The following is a 26,689-nucleotide window of genomic DNA, read 5'->3' on the forward strand; positions in this document are numbered from 1 at the left end:
GCCTAGTTTAAACATGAATGGAAACAATTGTTTGCATATCACTACTGTGACATGAAAATGTTACAGAGGAATATTTAAAGATTAAATATTACCATCATAGCAGTGGAGTGTTCACACAAACACACAACACACACACACACACACACACACACACACACACACACACACTTAACAAAGCCCTAGATAAAACCCAAGAGTGTTTGAGAACCCTTAGAGCTGTTTTTTGTTTAAACTAATTTTGGAGAGGAATAATTTAGGAAATTGTGTGTCAGCATGTTCGTCTAAGGGAAACAACAGCTGATCTATGTGTGTGTGTGTGTGTGTGTGTGTGTGTGTGTGTGTGTGTGTGGGCACATTGTGTTGCAGCTGTACGTGGGCTAACACATGGCAGAGCAGCCCAGCTCTGACAGCCTGAGAGCGAGAGAGAGAAAGAGAGCGAGAGAGAGAGAGAGAGAGAGAGAGAGAGAGGATGAAAAGAAGGGAGGGGGAAGAAAGAGAGTGATAGCATGATAGAAAGCGAGAGAATCGGAGAGTTAAAGAGAGAGAGAGAGAGAGATATCGAGAGGGGCAGCCTGCCAGTGAATGGTAACACAGGATCAACCCTCAGCCTACGGTAACTGCACTTGGACACACAAACACACACACACACTCCTTACACATACATGCAAACATGCTGGAATGAACGGACTGAATTCTTCTCATCTAACTAAAAGCATCAGCAGAAGATAACCAGTGAGTATCGTTCCCTTCATTTTTAGTGTGTGTCTGTCTAAATATTGCCTGTTTAGTGTTATTCAGTTTAATAAAACCAAATAATCTGTCTAAATTGTAATTAGCTGCGTGTCACTTAAAATTCTGACAGTACTGGGAAGAGTTATGTTCGGTTAACCGGTTCGTTCAATGGTGTTGTGCTTGAATGAAAGTAACTATGTTTTGTTGTGTGTCAGTGATTCTTAAGCTTTTAATTCCTTTAAGCCTGCTGCGTTTTTACCCGCCGTCCTGACTAGACGACAGGGGATCTGTAAAGCCGTTGTCAACTGATTTAATGGGGTCTGACTTTTAGACCCTCACTGTTGTTGTGCACCAGGAGGCTTATGGCGTCATTGAGATGGTATCACCCTCACCGGGGACACCCCTTCTCTCTCAGCTGACCGCACAGAGTGACAGGAAGTCTTGTAAAGGCTCGTACCTGTGAACGGTGCGCACATGGAAAACCACAAGAGAGGAGAGAAAGAGGATGTGCTTCTCTCTTCCACCCACACACTGTATATGAATCAGACCGCATGTGATTATTCTAGCACACTGCTTCCATACACGTTTTACCTCTAAATCTTGTCTCATTTTATACATTCCGATTATAATGTGATTATAATGATCAGTCAACTGGTGATTACACTTAAATTAATTCTGATAGGTCGATCAGGACCCAAACATGAAGCGGAGTGGTTTATTTTGTGACGATGACTGGTTGATTGTACATTTTTTGACTCATTATGAGGTTAATTACCATTTATTATTATTATTATTATTATTATAAATAAATATAAAATATATTATTTTAGTTGAAATTATTTTATTATGTAAAAATAAAGAGACCAGTGTAAGATGAGAGAAAGCATGACTATGTAAACTCAAAAAAGTTTGTTTTTTAATATGGTTAACATAAGTGTTACTTAACACTTTTTAACATAAGTGTAAGAAATTTCCACCAATCTGATTTGAGTCATTTTTAAATGGTGTACATATTAAAAAGATTGATCATGGAAATGAAACAGTTTAGTTGATGAAAAAATTCATGGTCACATAAAACCTGGTAATATTAGGGAATTAAAAAAATGTAATGAAAATAATAATCTTTAAAAGTAATACAATTATATCCACCATAGACATTACTATTACTTTTAAAGACATTCACTATTCAATAAAATTCTTGAAAAATTATTGAAAATTAATACTTTTTTTTTTTTTTACATCAGAAGTATCAATTGAATTTTTTTTTAAGTTGAAATGTAAAATTCATAAGCCATACAATTTCGCAAATGAATATTTTTTTAAAAATTTTTGAAAATATTGGTCTTTTTTAAACACATTAGTAAAAAGCAACTAGCTGACTTTAACAAGACATTAAACAAATCTGTTTTGCATATTCCAAAAAAAAAAAAAAAAAAAAAATCGGTTACCTGGACTAGTCGATTTAAACAGTTATGGTCATTATACAAAATATTTGACAGCACAATATTGCAATCAGAATCAAATATTCCCGAGAGCCGTGTAATGCTTTTTATACTGCAGGGCTTTGATTTAGTTTCAGGTTTGTTGACCGCATTACATTGCTTTTCATTCTGCCACATTCTTTTTGAATTGTTACAAAGTTTTGAAATAGTAACAGCAGTTTGGGCTGTTTATAAGCAGAATTGATGGTGTAAGGAAGTAGTTTGTTACACGAACAAGTTTTAAGCTTGAGATAAACACATGTACTTGTGGTGTAAGCAAAATAATTGAATTATTGAAAACAAATGCATATCTCGGCTTTTATCTCAATTATTCATTAAATATAACACATTTGGCTGTCATTGCTTGGGAATGCTTTGAAACAGGAAGTGGGCACATGAATTGTGTGGGATGCAGACCCCAGGGATTTGACTGTTAAACCGTTAGAGATTAGATTAGAGACTGGAGATTACTAGCTGTCTGTCAGACACGTCGGTCCTGTCGTACGAGGCAGTGAGGGAGGTCGGGTGGTTAGAAGAGCTTGTTTGATCAGTATTATCATGCACCATCAAACCTTTGATCTCTCATCTGTCTGGCTGTGGCTGAGAGGCTGTTTGCTGTGATTACAGCAGGATTAGGATTTTTTTTTGTTATTGCGTTACAGATTTAGAAGTTGTGGTGGTACTATGGTTCAGTTACGGTACTGATAAATACCATGGCAATACTTGTTTACTATATTAATTTGACTTGGCATTTAAATTGTACTGTGATGTACTGAATGTCATCATAGTATGTTTCATAGTATATTTTATGGTAATTGCATAATTATAAAATACCATGCATTTACCCTAGTTTTAGACATGGTAGTGGTACAGTGAATATCATGGATTTATTTGTAATGATGAATGCCATGTAAATACATGAGATCTATTAATTAATTTACATAGCATATACAGAGATCCCCTGGTCATAAAAACCTGGTAACATAATGGAAAATTACAAAGCAAGACGTTAAAATAAATTAAATGGCAAGTCAAAGAAATTTCTGAATATTTTTTTCCTCCTAAAATTGAAAAGTAAGATTATATCCACTATAGACATTTATAACTTTTAAAGATATTTTTAAGTTTACATGAATAAATAGAAAATCACACAAAAATGGATTAAAAACATCTATAAATGTAAAAGCCATGAAAATGAATAATATTAATTATATTTTAATAATTATATTTCATTATATATTAGAAATATACTGAATATAGTGAATGTTTTGTATGTTTAAAGGTAATAAATTCATATATTTAATTAATTAAATGTATAGAACATACTGTTCTATAAATGCTTTTTCTAAATGTAATGTGTAAAAAATAATATCTGAAAACCATAAAAAACATTTTGTTTGTTTTAAAATGAAAAAGGCATAAAAATCATTCATATCTGAAAGTCCAATTCAAATTGTACTTTTACATTTTAAAATTAATTCCCTTTTTCACTTATGCTCAAGATAGAAATGGCTAGAAATGATAGTACAATCTATATAAAACAACTGTTAAATGTATTATCATATTATTAGCAAAATCTGGGGAAATCATAGAAAATCTAAAGGCGGGAACACTTGGAGCAATATCCAAAATAAAAAACCCTTGTAAGGGTCACAATTATAGATTTTTCTTTTATGTAAATAATAATAATAATAATAATAATAATAATTAGGATATTAAGTAAAGATCATGTTCCATGAAGATATTTTGTACATTTCCCACCGTAAATATATCTTGACTTTTTTTTTTTTTTTTTTGTAATATGCATTGCCAAGAATTCATTTGGAGAACTTCATATATCATTTATCATATATCGTATCATATATATCATATCATATCATATATACTATCAGTACATTATCAGTATTGCCATCTCATACTATCACTATTTAAAAAATGTTATAGTACTTTTTTTGGGTACCTCCTTGTGAGGATTGTGTCAGGCAATCAGAGAGATGGAAAGAGAAAAAGAGAGGAAGAAAGAAAGTGATTGCATAGTCTGAAGGAGGAGGAGGAGGAGGAGGAGGAGGAGGAGGAGGAGAGGGGTAGATATCTTAACAGCTAGAATTACTAAAATTACTAATATACAATGATGTATTGCTGCTGGGTCTCAAACAGTCAAACATGAGGAGAGGTTTAGGGCCAGTGTTCGCCCATATCTCATCGTTCAGCCTGCACTGCCAGTCCAGCTGTGTGACAGACGCTATATTCTACTGCAGCGAGAACCGGCGTGGGCAGGACTAACCAGCATGACCTTCTCCTGTCTGTCGCCACACTGGGCGTCTTAACTCCCTCAGGCTGCTGGAATCAGAGCTGACTGAAGCAGAGAGGAATGATAATGCATCCGAATCCTGGATGCAGGAATTAAAGTTCCAGTTCTGTGGATCTGGAGTGCTTTGGGACAATAAACCGGGAGACTTTTATATGCAGAAGAATATGTGGGTGGCTGTTTGTGTGTTAATAATATCCTCCCACTCACAGGCATAATTTATTCAGATTTATTGCATAAATTAGCTCTACTCTGTGAGCAATTTCAAACACTGCACTTATAAAATTAGTGTAAAATCTTGTTGTAGCATTCATTAAAAATGTACAATTGCAGTTTGAAGTCATTATAAAGCACAAAAAATGTACTTTATTGTTGTGCATGGCCGGAGGTGGTATTTTTAGAGGTGGGACAGCAGCAGGACAGAGAACGAGGTCAGATGAAATGCAGGTAAATGTCTTCTGAAGGGAGGAGACGTTCCCTGACCTGCTCTGTAGAGACACAATACTACAGTAACTGTGACTGTGAGCTCCTTATTCTACTATGAATGAAACTAAAGCTCTCATCATAGATGGAGACAATTTTTTTTGTTTGTTTTGTGACTATAATGGATAAATCTAATATAATGGATGAGTCACACTACTTGCTCTCACTGGAAATTTCTTGTAGTACCATCCCTATAGTGTGGCGGTACTATGGATAGAAGAATGATATATCAGATAGAAATACTAATATACTTAATGGTGCACAACTAGTCAATTTCAGGCATTTCTAAGGATCTTAAACAATGATCGAAATGCTTATTAAATTATTTAATGAATGAATAAAAATAACATTCACTGCTTTATTTTACATTACATTCCATTTTTGTTATTATGATCATTATTATATTTGATTTTAGTGACTTTGAGTGCATATTTGTTAGCTTTGGTGGCATCTTTGCTAGTGTACCCCTAAAAGTTGACAAATGAAATTAATTTGTAGAAAAAATTATGCATTATAGAATGATTTTATTTCAAATTCCCATACATTCATTTGTTGTTTTATAGCTTTAATTACTTAATTTTGATTTAAAAAAGTAAAATATTAGTAATTATTAATAATAAAGACATTTCCTGTTAATTAGTTATATTGTATATTAACATCAAAAACCAAAAAAACTTTGGGAGTGATTTTAATTATTATAAATAAATGTATAATTTCCATACACCACACATTTGTTGTTTTCAGTTTTATTACTGGTAAATAGTAGCCCAAAGAATAGTGTCTGTGTATGTGTATAGTTAAAATAAATAAATAAATAATAACTATGTTTTTGTGCATTAAGTGACTATGTCTCTGGTCATCCTAGTTTTATTAAAACTATTTGTTTGATTCTAAATACAGGCTACCATTTAATCCTAATGCTTATTTTTTTAAGTGCTAAATGGTATGTATGTATAGACAGGGACATCTCTGAGTGCACATTCTCACAAAACCTGATGCACTAATGTCTGTAAGTGCATCTCTCTCTGCCATACACTACTTAAGCTGCACCTCATATTAGTAAAACATCTTTTTAAGTGTTGAGACATTTAAAGAGTTGAAGGGTCACTATCAGTGTGTGAACACCAGTGTCCTCAGGGGAAATGTCATTTTTGTTCGCTTGGTTGTAGATGTTTGTTAGGTGTACAGTTACTAACCACAGCAGATGGGTGCAATCTGAGCAGGCATTATTAGACTCAGGGCCGCCTGTACACATGGACCCTCATCTACGACTTCACATGTCTTCAGGAAAGGAACAGAACACAAGCTTGACATTTAACCAAAGGCCACACGTGACCGTGACCCTGTCCATGTTGCAATGGCCTCTCTGTTTAAACTCTTTAACTGGCAGACAAGGCACAAACCAGGAAATATAGATAGCAATAAAAAAGTTGATGTTTTTCAAAAGTTATGAACTCTTGAAATCTTAATCTAAGGCTTTTTGCCCATATCTGTCAGCTTTCAAGCCTATATGTTAGTGTACACCTAAAATTTGACATTACAATAAAAAGTAAATTTATTTTATTTATTTTTTACTCAAATTTTGTATAAAGAAATGCAAATTGTGTTAATTAATAATAATAAATAATAAATATAATAAATAATAATAAAAATAATAAATAAAAACATTAATTTATGGGAAATAATAAAATAAAATAAACAAAAATCGCCACAAATTTCCTGCTTCAATAGGAAATATGTCAACATGAGAGGAAAAACACCTTTGGGGTACAGTCGTATACCACGTTTTTTTGTCTTTAGTTTTTTTGTTTTACATCATGGTCTATTCTTGGCCCCAGAGAGCTTTGTCACTGTCATGTTTCGTAACTGCATGTTGTAATTTGAACGCCATGCAACCTTGCAGCCCACCTGTGGCAGCAGAGGGTATATGTATTTATTTCTGTACAAAGGGGGATGAGGTCTGTCTTCAGCGGGCTATTCTTAACCCAGCAACATTTGCCCTGCGAGTCCAAATATTCGAGAAATGGCCTTGAATGAAATTCATGGGATATGACATCAATACTGCACTGGACAGACGTACAAGCCAGTTATTTATAGAGCACTGTAATGTTTTGTCTGACTGTATTGAGCTTAATCTCTTAATAAATCAACTCAGCACTTGCTCTTCAAGCACCAGAGATTATTTAAAGGTCAAGTTCACCCAAAAATGAAAATCCTGTTATTAATTACTCACCCTCATGTCATTTCAAACCCGTAAAACCTTTGTAACACAAATTAAGATTTTTTTGATGAAATCCAAGAGCTTTCTGACCCTGATGGACATCAGTGGTTCAACCGTAATTATGAAGCTACGAGAATACTTTTTGCACGCATTTGCAATAGGGAAACCTGTTTGGAAAACATCAATAGTTGTGTTGGCGAATGCATGAATTATAATTTATTTAATAAATCGAAATACATTTCTTTGTAATTATATGTGAACTTTACTAGCAATTTTTAAGTGAAAATTGTTTCAAAGTACATTTTTCCAGTTTGTTCATAAACTTATAGCAGCTTTATCTGCTACGGACAAGTACTATTTTCTCCGGGAAATTAAAAAAAATCATTGAATTTCCATTTGGTGCAACTATTTTTAATAAAAATTATATATTTGATTTTTATCATTTGGTGCAGCAATTCCAGACTTCACTTTTAAATGTTTATATTTTTATAAATGACATCATGAAAACATGAAAAACTGTCAGCACTTAACCACTTCTTTTAGGCAGAAACTAAATGACCCCTGCTTGTTCTGTCTCTTTAACAGCGCAGCAATGTCAGGCTCTTTATCCATTATTTATTGACAAGAGACATTATGTTACACTGTCCCAGACAAAGCACTCCACGTGGATATATCTGACCCATGAAGTGTCAAAGAGTGACATGCCAGCTATGGCAGTAATGGTTAGCTAGCACATCATGGACACCATCAAGCAACATGCACTCACACACGCTTCAATTTTTTATGTTCACATTTATCTTCAGGCAGAGAGATAGTGGGTGAAAGAGCCCCCAGCAGCACTTCCTTTCTTTCTTCCAGCTCTGACGCCCACCGGCAAAGTCACCCCCTACCAAAACTTCTCTCATGCCAGCCCACACTTGCCAATCACAGCTTGTTACCAACCTGTTCTTAGTCTACTAGACATTGACGTTGGGTTGTTAGCAAGAATAGGTTGTTTATACCTCTCTCTCTCGTTTCTTTCTACGTTAGGATCATGATGGATGAAGAAGTCCTGCTGCGAGAGAGACTACAGGCTATTACAGTGAGTATCAGCCTGTTAAAAATAATGCTGCAAAGCCTCTCTCTCAAATAGACTATTAGTTCTCTCTATAGCATGCTTGATTGTCTTAATAGCAAGACAAATTCCACAAATAGAAAAATAAACAAGGTGAAAGAAAAAAAGGTTTAGGATATTTCTTACTTTACATAATATAACTCTGATTTCTCAACAGGACAAGAGAAGAATTCGAGAGGAGATAGAAAAGAAACGAAGAAACATCGAAGAAGAGAAATTAAAACTACAATATCTAAAAGTATGTATTCTTATGAATAATAATACTAATCATCATTATATACTTATATACTTATATTGTTTTATAATATTTATACACACACACGTATAAACATACAAAATAAAAAATATACATAAAAATAAAAAATATATATAAAAATAGATGGAATACTTTATATGAAGGTATTTATTTTTATATCATTATCATTTTAGGATAATAGTATGATATTACATATATATATATATATACATATATGTAATTGATTTAAATATAATGTAGAATAAAATAATAATATAATCCTATAGAAGGGATATATGAATGTATTTATTTATGTATATTTTTATCGTAATACAATAATATTATCTTATTTAATTAAATTACAAATATTTTGTTTATAAATAATTTAGTTAAATATCATGTAGAATAAAATAATAGTATAATCTTATAGTAGGGATATATAGATTTATTTATTTGTATATTATATTTTTTTGTAATACTACAACATTATTATCTTATTAAAATTAAATTACAAATATATTGTTTATAAATTATTTATTTAAATTACACACACACACACACACACAAACTTTTAAAGAGATAAATGATATAATTATTATAACAATAAATTCAGATAAGTATTATTAAAATATTTTTAATAAATATTAGTAGATTCATATTTGAATAATTGAATGAATGTTTAAAAATACTAAAATATCTCATATTTTTCAAACATATCTGACAGATTTCTAGTGTATGGACAATAAATGATTACAACAGATGGTGTTTGCATTTCGTGTTTTTATTATATTCATTTACAACACTGTGATGTAAAACAAGTCAGTTGGCTTGATCCAAGATGCTATTGCTTTGTTTGAACAAATAGAAAAAAACTCTACGAGAACAGTGGCTGATGGACGGATTGAGCACCCAGGAATCTGTGGAGGCCCAGGCTGAAGAAAACCAACAGCAGACTACTCTCCTGCAGAGCAATATCGACAGGTACTCTCACATCTCACAAATGATATACTTGTTACTCTATCAGAAATGGTGTGCAGGGTTCACAGCTTCCTCTTGACTGAAAGAAGCAATTGGATTATTCTTATTTAACCACTGTGATGGGCTTTCAGTGTTAGCCAAGGGTTAGACAGACAGACCTCACTCACAGTATTACATAAACTGTCTACTTACACAACCCTCCTTGGCAGTGAGAGCCTGTCGACTTAACACAAGCTTTGTCTGAAAAAAAAAAAAAAAAAACATTACGCAGGAGGTCATACCTTAAGCAGGAATGATGACCAACACAACAAAAGGACAAAATAACCAAGGAAAAAACTTTTTCCACTAGAACCGCTCTCTTAAGCTCCCATGCATGGCCTGAGATACACACTCTCTGTCTGATTTCACCCTGTGGAGCTTTATTTAGATGATTATTTTGGAAGTTTGCTTTCAAGCAGTTGTTAAAATCGATTTCGGACTCAAATCTCTAAAGAGCTTTCTCTTGACAAATAGACTCCACAATACGATGGCTGCAGTTTAAACCAGGTGGATAAAGAGCAAAAAAAAGCAATCTGAAGAGAATCACAATCATAGGACGGATGAAGGCTTGTCATCTCCTCTAAGTTATCTTGACATATAGGTTCATGGCCCCAAACTAAACATAAATGAGGGAGATCATTCTGAAACTCTGAAACTAAACACTCAATTTTCTCTGTCATCGGCTTTCTGCACGTCATATGAAATGTTACTGAAAATTACACAAGGAGCTGCCATTGTTAGAGTGACTTTCACTTTTTTTGTTATTACGGCATACAATCAGTCAGCACATGGGTTGGAGATGTAAATTAGCTACCATTTATGTTATAATCTTGCTTTTTTATTATTATTTCTTTCCTAAATTCCTTATTTCCAATTCCTATTCAAGCAAATATTAAATGAAATAGTGAACAATAACCAGACTCCAACATGTTGGTGTGGGTCTGAATCAGGATTTCTGGAAACTTTATCAATTCTAATTGTTTGCACACAATAAAATTAAAGGTATAGTTCACCCAAAAACTGTGTCATTATTTACTTAACTGTTCACCTCTAAACCTGTATAAACACACTTTCTTTTGTAAAACACAAAAAAAGATATTTTGAAAAATGTCTCAGTATTATTTTTGTCTTTACAATAAAAGTTGGTGGGATCCAGTGTTGGTTTACACCCATTTTACTTTCAGTGCATTTAAAAAAAAAGTCTTCTACTGAAGAGTAAATAAAGTCATAAAGGCTTGGATCAACATGACGGGGAGTAAATCGAGACAGATGTTTCATTGTTTTATGCCTTTAAGTTAATAAAAAATATTTCCAATTAATTTCTTTTTTTTTCTTTTTGAGTGACAAGCTTTTATTTCGTGTTGACAAGCAGATTCCTGTTCTGCATGTACCTATTTTTTATTTTTTATTATACATAAGGTAAACATATAACACAACTACAGAAACACACACACACACACACACACACACTCACACAAAAACAGCAATGACAAATAATAATAGTAAATAGTATTTAAATAGAAATAGCATGTATAATAATAATGATAATAATATTTAGTGGTGACGGTGATGTTGATATTGATAAAATCAATAATAACAATAATAAAAATAACAACATTTATATCAATAATAATAGAAACAATAATAACAGTAATAATAGTAATATTAAATATGGCGATGATGATAATATTTTGTATTGAAAGTACAATTGCAATAGTTATATCAATATTAATATAATAACAACAACAATAGTAATAATAATAATAATAATAATAATAACAACAACAATAGTAATACAAAAACAAAATTATACTAATAGTAATGCTAAGGATGGCGATAATGATAACACTTTTATCATACCGCGACAGTGATATCAATAATAATTATTGTAGTAATAATGATAATAATAATAATAATAACAATAATAACAATACACACACGTGTGACATGCACCCACCACATACCACACCTCTACTAGTTTTTTTTTGTGTCAGTGTGCTTTTTTTTTTCTTCCCTTTCTTCTTTTTCCCCTCTTTTTTCCTTTTTCTTTTCTCTTTCTTTAACAGTTACTATTTGTATGTATGCCTAAACTAAGGTGGTGCATTAAAAAGAAGGTGAAGTGCTTTAAAATCAGCATTTGGTGCATTAAAATCATGTGTGGTATGTGTTAGATGTTGACTTGATTTGGTTATATTTTTATATTTTATATATCTATATCGTTATTATCATCATCATTTCCTTTATCCAATTAATCCTTTCCAATTAATTTCTAGTATAAATATAACTAAGCTCAACTGTACAAAATGCAAAAATATTAATATGTATATAAATAAAGTACATACATACTTGTCTTCATCTTTCCAGAATAGAGCGGGAAATTGCAGTTCTGGAGACAAAAGAGCTGGAGCTTTCTGCAAAAGAGGAGATTCTTCTGAAACAACTGAAGGAGGTGGAGAGAACTCCAGAGGAAATCATCAAGGTACTGCTTGGGTAATCACTTTAACAGGCCTGGAGACTCCTTACCGCTTATTAAAACACCAAGCCACTTAAATTGAATCAGCTTTTGAGTTGGGAACGAGGGAAATTATTACAATGCAGCATGCTGTGAAGATGCCCCTCGGTTTCAAATTGACGTCAAGATAAAATTGTCTTGATGCCAGTTGGGATCGGTTTGCGTGATATGTGATCTGGTGTGTTTTGTACTGTATGAAACTTGGTTTCGTTCTTCTTATCTCTTCATCAAATCCACTTTTGGCACTGTATTTCCCTGCAGGAAGTAAACGCAAATATCCGGCCAGGTAAAGAAAATTCTTCCTTTTTATTTATTTTTTATTTTTTTGCTATATTGCTATTTGTACAACATTCTCTCCCATGACACTTCCTCAATAGATGTTCGCATTGCTTCTTGCAGAGCCAGTCCAATACATCTACACGGCCATACCTGATGTCCCAAAGTGCTTTACTCCCAAAACCAGGAGAAGAAATGTCTCGCCAGCAAAACATGACAATGTTGAGGAACAAGAAAAAAAAGGTCCATCAAAGGCTTTTGTTTACAGCACTGACTATTAGCTAATCCAATGAGCAGCTGAAATAGTGCACAAATACGTCAGGGTGTTTAGACCGTGCAAACATGTCATCAAACTGTCCACTTGTGTAATTATAGCAATTCAAGGTATCTAAATGCTGTTTTCATTTTTTAATAAAGGAAAAAATATGTTATCCGTGACTGTAATTATGGGCATGGCATAGAATTATGAAACAGGCCCAATAATCAAAATATCACCAGCTGAACAGGATATTGTGTCCAGCTATACATTGCAAGATTATAGTTTATTTCTTTTTTAATTTAAGCAATAAGACACAAGAGGCCATGTGTTACAGTGTTTTTACCACAGGTAAGGGGTATTTTTAAGCATGTTTATTATGATAACTATAATTCAAGTAATATAATTAATTATTATATCACTATTTAATTGTAAATGACAGTAAAACTTTAATTTGAAGAAATCCTGTTCTTTTTAATTTCCTATTCATCAAAGAACCATTAAAAGTGCATGGTTTCCACAAAAAAATTAAGCATGCAGCACAACTGTTTTCCATATTAATATTAATAAGAAATGTGTCTTGAGCTCCAAATCCGTATTATAATAATTTCTGAGGTATCACATGACATTGAAGACTGGAGTAATGGTGCTGAATTTTTTTGTAAATTGTAATAATAATTCACAATATTAGTGTTTTTACTCTGTTTCCAATAAATGCAGCCTTGGCAAATATATAGTAAGAAACATATTTTTTTTGAGAAACATTTAAACATCTAAACATTTTTTTATGCATTTATTCAAATTATGGATCCAATTTTTTTCTATTATTATTATTTCTTTATTTGGTTTGTGTTAAACAGTGTTATTTCTTTCAGCTACATACACCATGAAGATCAGTGTGCAAAAAGATCTCCGCACCGGTGAGAGTCACATCCTCTCCACAGACACTATCGCACCTCTGGATCTCAAACAGGAAGGCATCAAAGTCTATGATGATGGCCATAAATCTGTCTATGCTTTACCACCTGATGGACCGGACTCCCAGAGTGACATGAATGAGATGAGCCCTCTTGACGTAGAGGAACTTCTGATGAAAGCCTCAGAGAAGAAAGTCCCAGCAGATGTGGAATATCACGAACCAGTGTTTTCAAGCCCATTCAGTCGACCTACAAGCCCTCAGAGGACAGAAAGAGGCTACATCAGCCTTCATGGCCTTCAGATGCCCAACAAGAACCAGAGTCCCTTTCAGGCTGAGAACTTTACCAAACAAGAAGCTCTTTACCTTCCAACCACTAAAACAAACCAGAATTTGGGTACCAACCAACTGGCTCAAAATGGATCATATGATAATAGTGAATACAGCGGCATAACCTGGATGAGCCCTGCATCTTCTCCCGTACAAGAGTATGAGGAACAGCTTGGGATAACTCCAACGGCAGACTCCGGGCTGGGTTTTTTTGTACGGTATTCCCCTCTGAATCCACAGGAAGACTCTAGTCTCAACTTTGTGAGCTTCCTCCCTCCTGAGGTGGAATCTGGTGAACCTGTAACCATGATCTTCATGGGTTATCAGAATGCAGAATCTGATGAGGAAGATGAAGGAATCCAGGCTGAACTGGTAGTTATTAGTGATGATTATGATGATGAAGATCCCAAGGAAGCAACTTTGTCGTACCACCCTCTGGGCTACCACAGCAAGATCTTCAGACCCAACAGTACGGTGTACCGCTCTGAGATCAGGCCTGGTGCCATCAGAACCTCCAGCTCTGGAAGACAGATGCTTGGTAATGAAACCAAAGACCCAATAGAAAGAGGTACCATTCAAATAGTGAGACACTTTTATTTCTAATTCCATACTAACTTTTCTTAATTCCTTGCATTTCTTGGAGTTATTGGTAACCCTTTACAATAAGGTTCCACATGTTAACATTAAGGGATATTTCATCCAAAATGGAAAGTTCTGTTATTATTGAATGCCCATTCACACCATGAACGATAACTATATTAGTATCCACACCAATTCATAATAACTTTCAGCTGTAATGTCACATCTGCTGCTTTAAATGCTCAAGCTTAAATCAGGATGGACTTTGATTTGCTATCAATGATTTTATCATTCATGAGCTGGAGGAAAAAAAAAAAGCAATTGGACTCCTCTATTCTCACAGAATTGGAACGATTATTAAACTTAATAGTTATTGTTACCATTATAGTTATCATCTTTGGTGTGAATGGGCCTTTACTCACCATTATTCACTATTATTTACTCAAAGGAAGATATTGTGAGAAATGTTTTAACAACTGAAGTCAGTTGGATCCAGTGTTCTTTTATAGTGTTCCACAGGATAAAGTCATACAGGTTTTAAACTAAATGAGATTGAGTAGAATATGACATAATTTTCATTTTTTTGGGTGGACTATCCCTTTAAAGCACCGGGTAACATGAACAACCACTTTCATACCTTTAATAAATCTTGGTGAATCGTTCTACTAATGCCAAATCATTTGGAACATTTAAAGTGTAAATTAACATCAGTTAATATATTAAGGTTAAACATGAGTTACCAATAAACCATTGATACTGTAATTGCTTTATAAATGTCCATTCTTCGTTCATGATACCTACAGCTATGTTTTAACTGATGTTGTACCATACTGTAACTTTAAGAAAGCAAGAAAAACATTACTAAATATACTAGTCTACAACTAAAATATCTGTCAGAGGAGTACTTAAGTGCACCTGTCTCCTCAAGTAAACTACTGCTACTTTACTTCCACCTAGCTGTCCACTTCTCTTTATATTTTGTCAGGGTTTCATGTTTGAAGCATCCGCACTTGGAAGAATGCATGACATGCATGAAGTGGAACGTACTGCTCGTCTTATAACAACTGTCTTGTATGTTTAATAAAGTTAATAAATTTACACTTGACTCAACGTTTATAACTTGCTACTGTCGTACTTTTTAGTTAGTACATTGACTGTTTTTGGAGCAACACAACAAGATTTAGAACTGAAACTGTAAAAACTGTGGGAACACTGTTTCTACGGTATAAGCAGAGGTTATAGTTACCATAGTAAATGTGTGTAATGGCTGATAAAACATAATGGATTTCTTAGATATCTTTCAGAACCATTATACATTTTTTTAAACACCATTTTTATTTTGTTTCATTATTGGTTCAGCAGTTTCCGACAGAATAGTAATGTGAGATTTAGGGTATTTATGTATTTTTTCCCCCCATCCATCAGCTTTAATTGAGCACTTTGTCCTTGGTTGCTTTTAAGACGTCTGCTCAAGAGGTCTTTCATAACATCTGCTGAAGAGCGTGTTATGTAATAATACTTGCCTTGCATTACGTAAGGCACAAAATTAATGCTTAAATCCACAATGTTCTGCATATTCATTTATTTTTGTTTTGTCATCCGCTGATTTTGGCATGCCAGTGCAGGATGAATGTGTTAACTGCAATCCCATCACCCTCTCTAATGACAGACCGCAGAAAATAAACATTTATTTAATGATTTTGATTGGCTTGAAATGAACTAACCAGCTGCATGCAGATTATTTAGGTGTGGTTAAACTGAAATATTCTGACTGTCCTCTCCACAGCGCTGCCAATCAAAATGTCTCAGCTAGGACAATACATGTAACCTCTACAAAGAAAGATTACTATTTCGACATCATGTATTGCCCGAGGAGGATGGAATGGACAGAGAGACTGATCGCTGAAAAAAAAAAAAAACATGCTTATGGCATGAATCATATTTGAGTGCCAAAACAACATTTGTTCATTATTTCATTTTTGTACATAATGTTCTTCCGCTGACTGCTCTGTTCATTTATGTTGTTTGTTGGTAAAAGCAAGGAAAGAAAAAACTACTCCCTCCCAAAACTTGTCCTATGCAGAGGCAAATATGTGGTGACTTAAATGAATGCACCATTAAAACACTACAGATATCACTGTAAAAACTTTTTTAAAAAATAAAATCTGCTGTAATTATATATATTTTTAATTAGTGCTGTCACATTTTCAAGTAATTTATATATATATATATATATATATATATATATATATTTTTTTTTTTAATATAGCAAAATTGCTAAATATATTAAGAAATGCACCAACCAAAAGTTTAGAAATTTTAGAGAAAGAGAAAGCAGGAAATTAACTCAACTGGGTAAAAAAAAAATACATTTAATTTAGGGTTTAACTTAAGATATTCTCTACAACAAGTTTTATTTAGGAAACAAGTTGCATTCTATTAAATAAACATTTTAATAATTTACACATTTTGTTTTGCAGGTAAATTTGTCCTGCTTGGATATAAACAAGACAAAAATACCGATTAATATTATTATTTTTTTTTACAGTCTAGTATTGAATGCTACACATCAAAATTGGTTTAAAAGAAGTGACAAGTGTTTACAACTGCAATATTATTTCTGAGTCACTTAAACTTTGCCACTGTGTCAGTGCAGAGGGCAGGTGAGAGGACAGTCATAAACCGTATTACGATAGTTTCTCTAATGATCAGAAACCCATTACATGAAACCTTGAGAATATGCTTGATTGACAGAAAGCTTTTAAGAAATTCCTTGTGCAACCGTGTGCGTGTGTTGGAGCGGCTGAAGCTGCTCAGCTATTGGCTGTTTCTGGTACATTCAGAGTAAGTCACAGTCTCTGTGGTTACAGAGAAGCAGAGCTTCAGCCAAGACAGATTCGCTGAGCACGTACCCTGTCCTCTCTCTGCGCATATCACAACAAGGTAGGACACAGAGAACTTTATGAATAGTCAGACTTCTACTTTATGAAAATGAATATGGTGTCAGGTGTCACACTGTTGGTTTTATATTGAGTTTGTGTTGGATTGTTGATGTTATTTTTTTTTCTGTGTTGCTGTAAAGAATTTAAATATTATTGAGATGCTATGATAAATAGATGTTAAACTCATTGGATCTGTGCTAATTTGGTCTAAAGACAATTATTTTTGTGTAAACAAGTGTGTGAGTGTGTGTACACTTGCATGGGGTGATAGGTTTCTATCTGCAGTGTGTATTTTTTTTTAGAGAGATTTAGGTTTTGCTTGCTCTTTCTACTGAAACATACTGTATTTTATATCAGACTTAATATTGGTGCATCATAGATGTGAAAAAAAAATAGTACTTGCATTGATATTTGGTATGTATGTTGTTACATTTTTTATGAGCTGCATGGCATAACAAGTCATTTCAATTAAACTCATTATTTTGGGCTTGTATTCATGAACGTCCTCTCTAATGTGACCCTGAAGCATGAAAATGTTGCCGTAGCTGTGAAACAACACGAGAAACGGAAGCGGTGACGGTTTAATTAATCCCAGGCTGCTTGCACAATCCTCAAGCACTTCAGAAAACGTGGAACACAAGATCTGAGATGTTGTCAGACAACATCAGCACTGGGCTTCTCAGGTGAATGTGTGTGGGCGGGTGTGTGAGTGTGTGTTTTAGAGTGTCCGCGTGGGTGAGTGGAGGCGTGTGTGTGTGTGTGTGTGCGCCTGGGGTAAATGTGAGACAGGGATGGATCCTCTTTGGAAATGATTACAGATGAGAACATCTCCTGCTCCATTTCACCCTCCCATTAATGCAGAGAAGAGTAGAGAGCTGCCACATGAACTGCTATTAATATGTCGGCAAAAATAGGGGTAACATTTTATGCATAAATGGATTAATAAAACCCAGTATTCATTATACAGTAGCTTATAATACAACTTAAAATCTGGTATATTCCTTTATAAACTGAATCCACATTTAGAACCTGAAAATTCATTATAAGTTTCATATATTACTGTATAATGGATCATTCTCTTGATTAAACTGCATTCATATACGTAGAGAGAAAGAGAGAGAGAGAGATTTTGCATTGTAACTGTAACACTAAGTCTAAATGCCTCATATATTTTTTATTTATATAAAAATATTACAATAGATACAATATATTATATATTTAGTATATATTTAATATTCCTTTTCACATATATATGTATATATAAATGTTCATTATTATTCTCTTGCTGTGTTAAAACTACTTTTTACTTTTTACAAGCAACTTTGAAAAATAAATTCTCAAAAAGTACATGTAATTAATTTTTAATAGTCCTTTGTAAACAAAACAAACACCATTCAAGTAATTTTTCCATTCAAGCTGATAAATCTCTCAAAATTCTCCATTTGAGAGATTTGTATCTCAGTCTGCAGTGCTCTCATGCCACATAGTGACATTTTTTTCTCATCTGAGAACGTTGCTTTTCCATGTCCAAGGGCTCAGTGCCAGTCACATATGTCTTAATGGCCACCTACGCTCTGGCCCCCCAGCACCTGTTACTCTGATGCTCTACGCAGGTTCTTATTCCATTCTGAATAAAACAACCTTGAGCCTAAAATGCTCCTTTTTAAATGGCCTGTGCTCAAACAATGATGCACACAACTATTTGATACTGAATCAGTTCAGAATGTATATCTGGATTGTATTGATTAGTGATAGCTCCGCTTCCAAATGTTACATTCCCCATGACATTGATTCCTGGAACGAGTCATTTCAGGAAATCCATCAGAAAGTGACTCGTGACCTCATTGACAAGCCACTTATTGATCAGTAAGCCAAAACTGCAGCTGTTAGTGGAAATACGCTGAGTGACCAATCAGAGTTGAGCATTTGCAACAGGAAGATGGCCTGAGGTGCACTCATGCCAACATCAGTGACATCAGACCATCTCGCAATGACATTTTTTGCCAATAAGTCCCATATCAAGCCAAGTTCACTTCCTATCCATGCATCCGCAACATATTTACTAAAGCCCAGAGTGCTTGCGGGTTTCACTGAAAATATTTTCTTGGCAAGGTGGAGATGATCTCCTTCTGGCTCCTGTTTTAAAGCTCACAGTAGGTACTGGGACACACTGGTGCTGCCGCCTGCCTTCAATGCAAATGTTATTGTCACTGAATAATTTATGGAATACAGATTGTCAAGACACAAATGCTTAGACGGAGAGAGTGGGAGCATGTTTAAGTTTTCTCACAAGCTGAGCTGCTAGAGGAGGAGTCGTGTAGGGGGTATTGCCATGGTAGTCAACACTTTACAGCTTGTCATTTTCATGAGGCTATGACCTTTGTGTAGCTTGACTGGGGTGAAATGGGCAGGCGCTGAAGTGGATGGTAATTTCACATAATTTTGACTGTTTTTAGTGGACGCATTAGCATGCCGCTTGAAAGATTGTGGACACTTTCACACAGTGGTGGTAATTATACCAAACAGAAATTAAGCAACAACTAGACGGCTAAAGTATTTTAACTCAAAGTGATATAAACAGCTTGTGAAATCTGTGAATGGTGCCTCAATTTGTGCATTTTGATTTCAGCAAAACTTCCATATTGCACTGATATCATGTTATGCTCAGCATGAAAGTGTGTAAATGTGTTTTTGATGTTCTGAGGGAAGAAAAAAATCTCCTTTCTAATACCCATGGCAGCTGATTTAGTCTGTCAGAAAGAGTTTGAGCGTTAGATCACAAATCACTTTGGCACTTGGCAGTTGGTGTGAATGAGATCAGAAAAATCCATGAAAACAAACCACGCTGCCACGATCAAACGCTCTGCAGCGGCGCATCAACAAGACAAGACAAATAGCGACATGCAATGTGTCAATGATTGTTAATTCTCACATAACATGCCCTCTCAAAATGTATGGAAATTGAAAAGAAAAAAAAAAATACCTGAGGTCAATGGGAGTCAATGAGGATGTTTAGACAGAGATGATTCCCCCATCAAGGGATTCTCTTCTTCCTCTTCCTTTCCTGATCCAGAGCCTATGCTGATTAACTGCGGGACAAAAGTTTCATGCTCGATGAGAACAGCCAATTCTGCAGTCTTATATAATAAATCGACTTATTTCTGCCTACTATAACCCACTTTCGTGAAATGATTCAGCGCAATAGTAAACAGTTGCTTCCACTTCCTTCTTATAAACTGGAATAATCCCATAGAGGGTTGCATATATTGCACAAAGAAGCCATGGTTAATTTCAAATTCCTGCATGTAACGTTAAAAATACCTTTCACACTATGTGTTAAACAGATGTAAAAAGGTGCGATTTGGCAGACTCCGCTCAAAAGGTAAGAATTTCTATGCAGAATGAAACTAACACTTAACTAACCTGATTTTTTTTAAGTGCTGTGCAATTACAACATGGCGCCTTTCTATATTTGAGTCTCAACATTAGGGAAAAAACAGATGTTGCTTGACGTGTTTAGAAGTGCTTCTACTAAAAGTGTGACCCGTTTATTATTTTTAGTGTTAAACATACAAGTCTACTTCTCGAACGAATGACTAATGAGCCAGTTCATTTTAGAGAATCACAAAAATACAGCTCGACATGAAGCCCAATTCCAAACAATGCCATTGATTCATAAGAGTCTGATCTTTTGGTGAATCAAAACATGAAGTCCGGTCCCTCAGGAAGTGAGTCTTATTAGTCTGTTACTATAGTGATACTTTATGCAGCATATGAGTGTTACAGAACAACTTGCAGCATCATCGCAATCTCACACGTAGGCTACTACTAACCTTAACTGATACCATGTTTGTTGTAGGCCTACTATACACCTTTTTCTTCCCGTAAAAATGGGCGCGGCCATTTGTAAATTCAATGGATCTAGCTTCTGGTTTCATCCGTGTCCAGTTATTTTTAGATGTACAATATTGTTTTGCTGCTTGATATTGAACATTGGTGGGATTACCATATTATTTTAATGTATTATCTTAATTATGAACACACTGGTTTGTAGTGCAAACAGTTTAATATTAACAGTTTACCATTTACTGTACATTGTTATTCTTCTTATTTTCTAGCGGTTAATAATCAAGAAGTCTCACCCATAGGCTTACTTCTGCGACGAAAAAGGTGGATATAGGCTACTGTAAGGCTTGGGAAACAATGTGCCACGTATTTAAAATTAACAACAGAATTGCATTTGTTCCTCAAATTAAAAAGAATTGTAAATGGAAACATTAAAGAACAAGAAATAAATTACTCAGCGTAGAATGCAATCGCACCATATATGCCACCATTTAAAAATCTTTTAGTGGTTTAAAAAGATTTGTGAGAGTTAGCAGTCAAGATTTTAAACTCAGAATATTGCTTTGAGCCACATCAGCTGAAGCTCAGGTAACCCCCTCGGAGTTAAAAATTAGCCCTAAAATAAGCCCTGAAAACTTTCTTGGAAATTATGTATTACATAAGATCTGTACTAAACATGAGTGGGTGCAAATTAGCTTTGATATGCTGTGAATGTTTTGGTGATTAGGGATATGAGATTTCTCTTGCTGCTTTTGAATTTCTTTGTCGTCTTTTCTTTTGCAGGGAGCTACAGCTGAGGCTGAAGAGGTGGATAGACTGGAAGAGATTGCAGGTTGTTCACATCCTGAGAATCCAGAGCATACAGAGCTGCAGTCCCTGTCTGAGCCTGTAACCATGGAGACAAGTGAAAAGTCCGGCACAGCAAACATAATTGACTGTGAAATGGAAGTCCTGGAGACTGAGTTACCGGATAGCAAGGACACAGGAAACAAAGATGAACATGTCTGTTATGATGCTGACGTTTTAGAGTCCATTAGTACAAAAGTTGTGGCTGAAATTTTAGCAGGGTTACCTCCTACAGAGACCAAGGCTGATGATCTGGAAGAAGTTTGCAGTCCGAAAGAGGCGCTTGTCTTGGAGGACACTCGAGAAGAACTTTATCGTAATGAGTCAATTACTTCTTCAATGTCCGACACTCCGTCAAGTGCTGAGAGCGTGTATGAGAATGAAGCCATGCATAAGAGGCAGGATTCACTAAGACAGGAACCATTGGAGAACATTGCACCCCAACCAGATGTTGACGATGGAGGTATAGACTCATTGGGTATAGACTTACAAGAAGCCATATTAGAAAGTTTTGGATGTGAGGATCCAGAAGAAACCATCCTTGCGCACTACATCCGAGAGGAAGTTCTGTCAGATGTCTCCACAGAGTCTTGCCGTGACCCAGATGAATTAGAAGAGTGTCTTCAGGTCGAAATTGCTGCGCCGTCATCAGACAGTGAAACGGAGACAGAGAAATGGAGGAGCATCTTTTCTTCCTCAATAAATAAGGAAGATGATGATGACTACATTGACAGCCTTGAGCTTAGTGCACAAGAGCTCTTTATTCAAAAACCTGCACTAGAGAATTCTGAGGACGTTTTAAAGGAATCTGAAGAGCTGGAGGTTCCGGTGGGAGAAGTAGTGCTAGAACAACCAGAGAATGAGACAGTTTTACAACCGCAAGAAATCTCTTACGGTCCTTCCACACTGTTTCACGGCTTGTCCAAGATTTCCGAAGACGATGAGGAGCTTGGACGAGGCTCAGCAACCCACAAGAGCAATTCATTTGATTCTGTCAAATCCGATTCCAGCAAAAAGGTGCCGAAAGATTATTGTGTGATTCAGGAAATGAAAAGCGAGAACGTCAGCACAGAACATGTTGATTTCAAAGTTGCTCGCCAACAGTGGCTGGAGATCGAAGAGCAAACGAAAAATTTGACGAACCATCAAAGCACACCAACAACTCGATCTGGCACCTGCCAAGGTAGTCACAGTTTCATGTATACGCCAGTCCGCAACATCGAAAGGCCCAAGAAGGACCTTGAGAGCTTGTCGCTTGTAGAGGATTACGCGAACACCCAGTTCAGCCCTTGCTCTGAGGATTCAGGTCTGGATGACTCTAGTTATAGATCACCGTTTGATGAATCAGAGACCCCAATTGAGAAGGAGATTCGCCTAACCATTGAGCGTGAGGAGAAGATGAGGCGTGAGAGGGGAATGTCAAAATCATACTCCAGTGACTGTGTACAGATGAGGGTGAGAACTGCCAACTTAAATTCTGGAAAACTATGCCAAGAAGTCGAAGAGAAAAGGAAGATGTTTGAAGACCAGGATGATGACGAAAGGTTATCCAAGTATCTCAGCAACAAGATGCCTTCTTTCATCATTACCTCCTCACCAACCAAGAAACAAGACTTGAGCGCCAACAATGTTATCATTCTTGAGCCAGAACCTTTCCCTCCAAGTCCACGGCATGGAAAGATGGTGTCCTCCAAATCTGCTGACTGGAGACCTGAAGACACCCCTAATGTCATAATTTTGGAGACATCAAACCTCATCATTCGAAGTGCATCAGAGTTCAACTTGAATTCTGTCTCTGAGGAAACCCAGGAGAAGATGTTCCTCAACAACCCGTTTTTCAAGCTGCGGTCCAGGAGTACACTATCTCTAGTTGATGAGGAGATTAAGATGGTGAAGCAGCGAGAAGAGGAACTCAAGCGTCAAAGAGCCACTCTTTACTCTAAGGATCACTTCCTGATGTCTCCAAACCGTTTGGACAGCTCATTGTTTACAGGTACTGCATGTTAACAGAGAAATAGACAATTGTTTTCATTCCATTGATCTGAAGTAATGACTACATCACTGAGACTGGAAACACATGCATGGCATAAGATGTTGACAGAAAATGATCTTCATTCTTGGTTGTAATTTTAATTTCAGATGATGTGCCAATTAAATGTAAATCATCCCCTTCATCTCCAATGAAAACATGCAGAATGGATAGTTCAGCTTTGTCATATGATCTTCAAGTAAGTATACAAAAACATACACTCACCTAAAGGATTATTAGGAACACCCCCTTTCGCCTTCAGAACTGACTTAATTCTATGTGGCATTGATTCAACAAGGTCCTGAAAGCATTTTTTAGAAATGTTGGCCCATGTTGATAGAACAGCATCTTGAAGTTGGTGGAGATTTGTGGGATGCACATCCAGGGCACGAAGCTCCCATTCCACCACATCCCAAAGATGCTCTATTGGGTTGAGATCTGGTGACTGTGGGGGCCATTTTAGTACAGTGAACTCATTGTCATGTTCAAGAAACCAATTTGAAATGATTCGAGCTTTGTGACATGGTGCATTATCCTGCTAGAAGTAGCCATCAGAGGATGGGTACATGTTGGTCATAAAGGGATGGACATGGTCAGAAACAATGTTCAGGTAGGCCGTGGCATTTAAACGATGCCCAATTAGCACAAAGGGGCCTAAAGTGTGCCAAGAAAACATCCCCCACACAATTACACCACCATCACCACCAGACTGAACGGTGGTAACAAGGCATGATGGATCCCTGTACTCATTCTGTTTACGCCAAATTCTGACTTTACCATCTGAATGTCTCAACAGAAATCGAGACTCATCAGACCAGGCAACATGCAAATTTGTAGCTTGTGCAAATTGTAGCCTCTTTTTCCTATTTGTAGTGGAGATGATTGGTACCCGGTGGGGCCTTCTGCTGTTGTAGCCCATCCGCCTCAAGGTTTTGCGTGTTGTGGCTTCACAAATGCTTTGCTGCATACCTCGGTTGTAACGAGTGGTTATTTCAGTCAAAGTTGCTCTTCTATCAGCTTGAATCAGTCGGCCCATTCTCCTCTGACCCGTAGCATCAACCAGGCATTTTCGGCCACAAGACTGCCGCATACTGGATGTATTTCCCTTTTCACACCATTCTCTGTAAACCCTAGAAATGGTTTTGCGTGAAAATCCCAGTAACTGAGCAGATTGTTGAAATACTCAGACCGGCCCGTCTGGCACCAACAACCATGCCATGCTTAAAATTGCTTAAATCACCTTTCTTTCCCATTCTGACATTCAGTTTGGAGTTCAGGAGATTGTCTTGACCAGGACCACACCCCTAAATGCATTGAAGCAACTGCCATGTGATTGGTTGATTAGATAATTGCATTAATGAGAAATTGAACAGGTGTTTCTAATAATCCTTTAGGTGAGTGTATATGCAGTGTTACACTAAAAGTTGAATTTAGTTACAGTACATATCATATATACTATATGGAATTAAAATGATCTGTAACTAGAAAATAAAAACTGTTTATATTAGGTAGCCTAGAGCAATTTTAAAATTAAATCACTTTCATTGTCCTCTCACTAGTTTCCTGAACCCTACACTGGAGGCCGACGTAAAAGTGCCATGGCACTGCGCTGGGAAGCAGGGGAGTTTGCGAACAATGAGTAAAAATGGACACTGATCATTTTACAACTGTTTTACATAAGAACATTTTCAATGCTTACACTCATCTGTTAATTGTGACAGCATATACACTTGCTACTGCTGCTTGTGTGACTGTGTTATTGATCCAGAAAAAAAATCTGCATATGCCAAGATGCCTAAATGTTATTTGAATGTACCGTTTCATGCATATACAGGATTCCTCTTTGACGAGGTATCTGGAGACTTATAAACCATATTTTTAGTGTTTTGTCTACGAAGAAGAATATGTACCGTATATTCATATTGTATTTTCTTGTAATTAAATATTTGTATATCCCTAAACTATATGGAAATATGAAGCAGTATTACAGGGTTTTAGGATAAAATTTAAGTGAAGATTTATACAAAATCTTGGCATTTTGCTAAAGTCACTGAAAACAGATCAATTTAGTATCTTTTGACAAAGGAATATTCTTTTTTTTTTTTTTTTTAATTGATCTGAATTTGAACTTAATAATACAGGACTACATTTCAATACTTATTTCTTAAAATCATTATGAAACGCTTAAATCTATTTAGTAATTATATTCATCTTAGAAAATAATCTATTTAAAAATGACCTGTTTGGTGTCCCTTTGTTGTCCACAGATTATGTGCATATTAATGTCGAACTGCCATGCTTATAAAACAGTATTGCTTGCTGAACTTTGAATCCATGTCAGTCTCAAGAAAATACTTGCTTTGCATAACGTTTGAATAATCATGTTCAAAATATGAATGAAAAAAATAAAATGTCAAATAAAGGCAGTTGTCTATTTATACTTAAACAGTTGATTATGTTGACGAGCAACCGGCTCATATCATCTTTACATTAAAATAACTCTTCCCAGAAAAAAAAAAAAAAAAAACACAGAAATTATATTACTGTACACACATTACTTTTGCAG

General features: G+C 35.4%; 1 protein-coding gene across 3 annotated transcripts; it reads left to right on the top strand.

The window, feature by feature from the left end:
* The first annotated feature begins 443 nt into the window (after positions 1-443).
* Positions 444-26,545, top strand: LOC127946372 (palmdelphin-like). Of its 3 annotated transcripts, XM_052542909.1 has the most exons (10): positions 444-613; positions 8,255-8,306; positions 8,497-8,577; positions 9,440-9,555; positions 11,956-12,070; positions 12,365-12,389; positions 12,503-12,622; positions 13,511-14,449; positions 17,331-17,403; positions 22,032-22,290. In XM_052542909.1, the coding sequence occupies exons 1-10, from the start codon at positions 507-509 to the stop codon at positions 22,138-22,140; spliced, it is 1,737 nt and encodes a 578-aa protein (XP_052398869.1). In that variant the 5' UTR covers positions 444-506; the 3' UTR covers positions 22,141-22,290. The 3 variants fall into 3 exon arrangements, with proteins under 3 accessions (XP_052398869.1, XP_052398867.1, XP_052398868.1); XM_052542907.1 differs by lacking the exons at positions 12,365-12,389; positions 12,503-12,622; positions 13,511-14,449; positions 17,331-17,403 and adding exons at positions 24,234-24,322; positions 25,683-26,545 and having other exon boundaries at positions 492-613; positions 22,032-24,087; XM_052542908.1 differs by lacking the exons at positions 12,365-12,389; positions 12,503-12,622; positions 13,511-14,449; positions 17,331-17,403 and adding exons at positions 24,234-24,322; positions 25,683-26,545 and having other exon boundaries at positions 539-732; positions 22,032-24,087.
* Positions 26,546-26,689: the final 144 nt, after the last annotated feature.

The sequence above is a fragment of the Carassius gibelio genome, chromosome A24 (genome assembly GCF_023724105.1).
Source record: "Carassius gibelio isolate Cgi1373 ecotype wild population from Czech Republic chromosome A24, carGib1.2-hapl.c, whole genome shotgun sequence".
NCBI lineage: Eukaryota > Metazoa > Chordata > Actinopteri > Cypriniformes > Cyprinidae > Carassius > Carassius gibelio.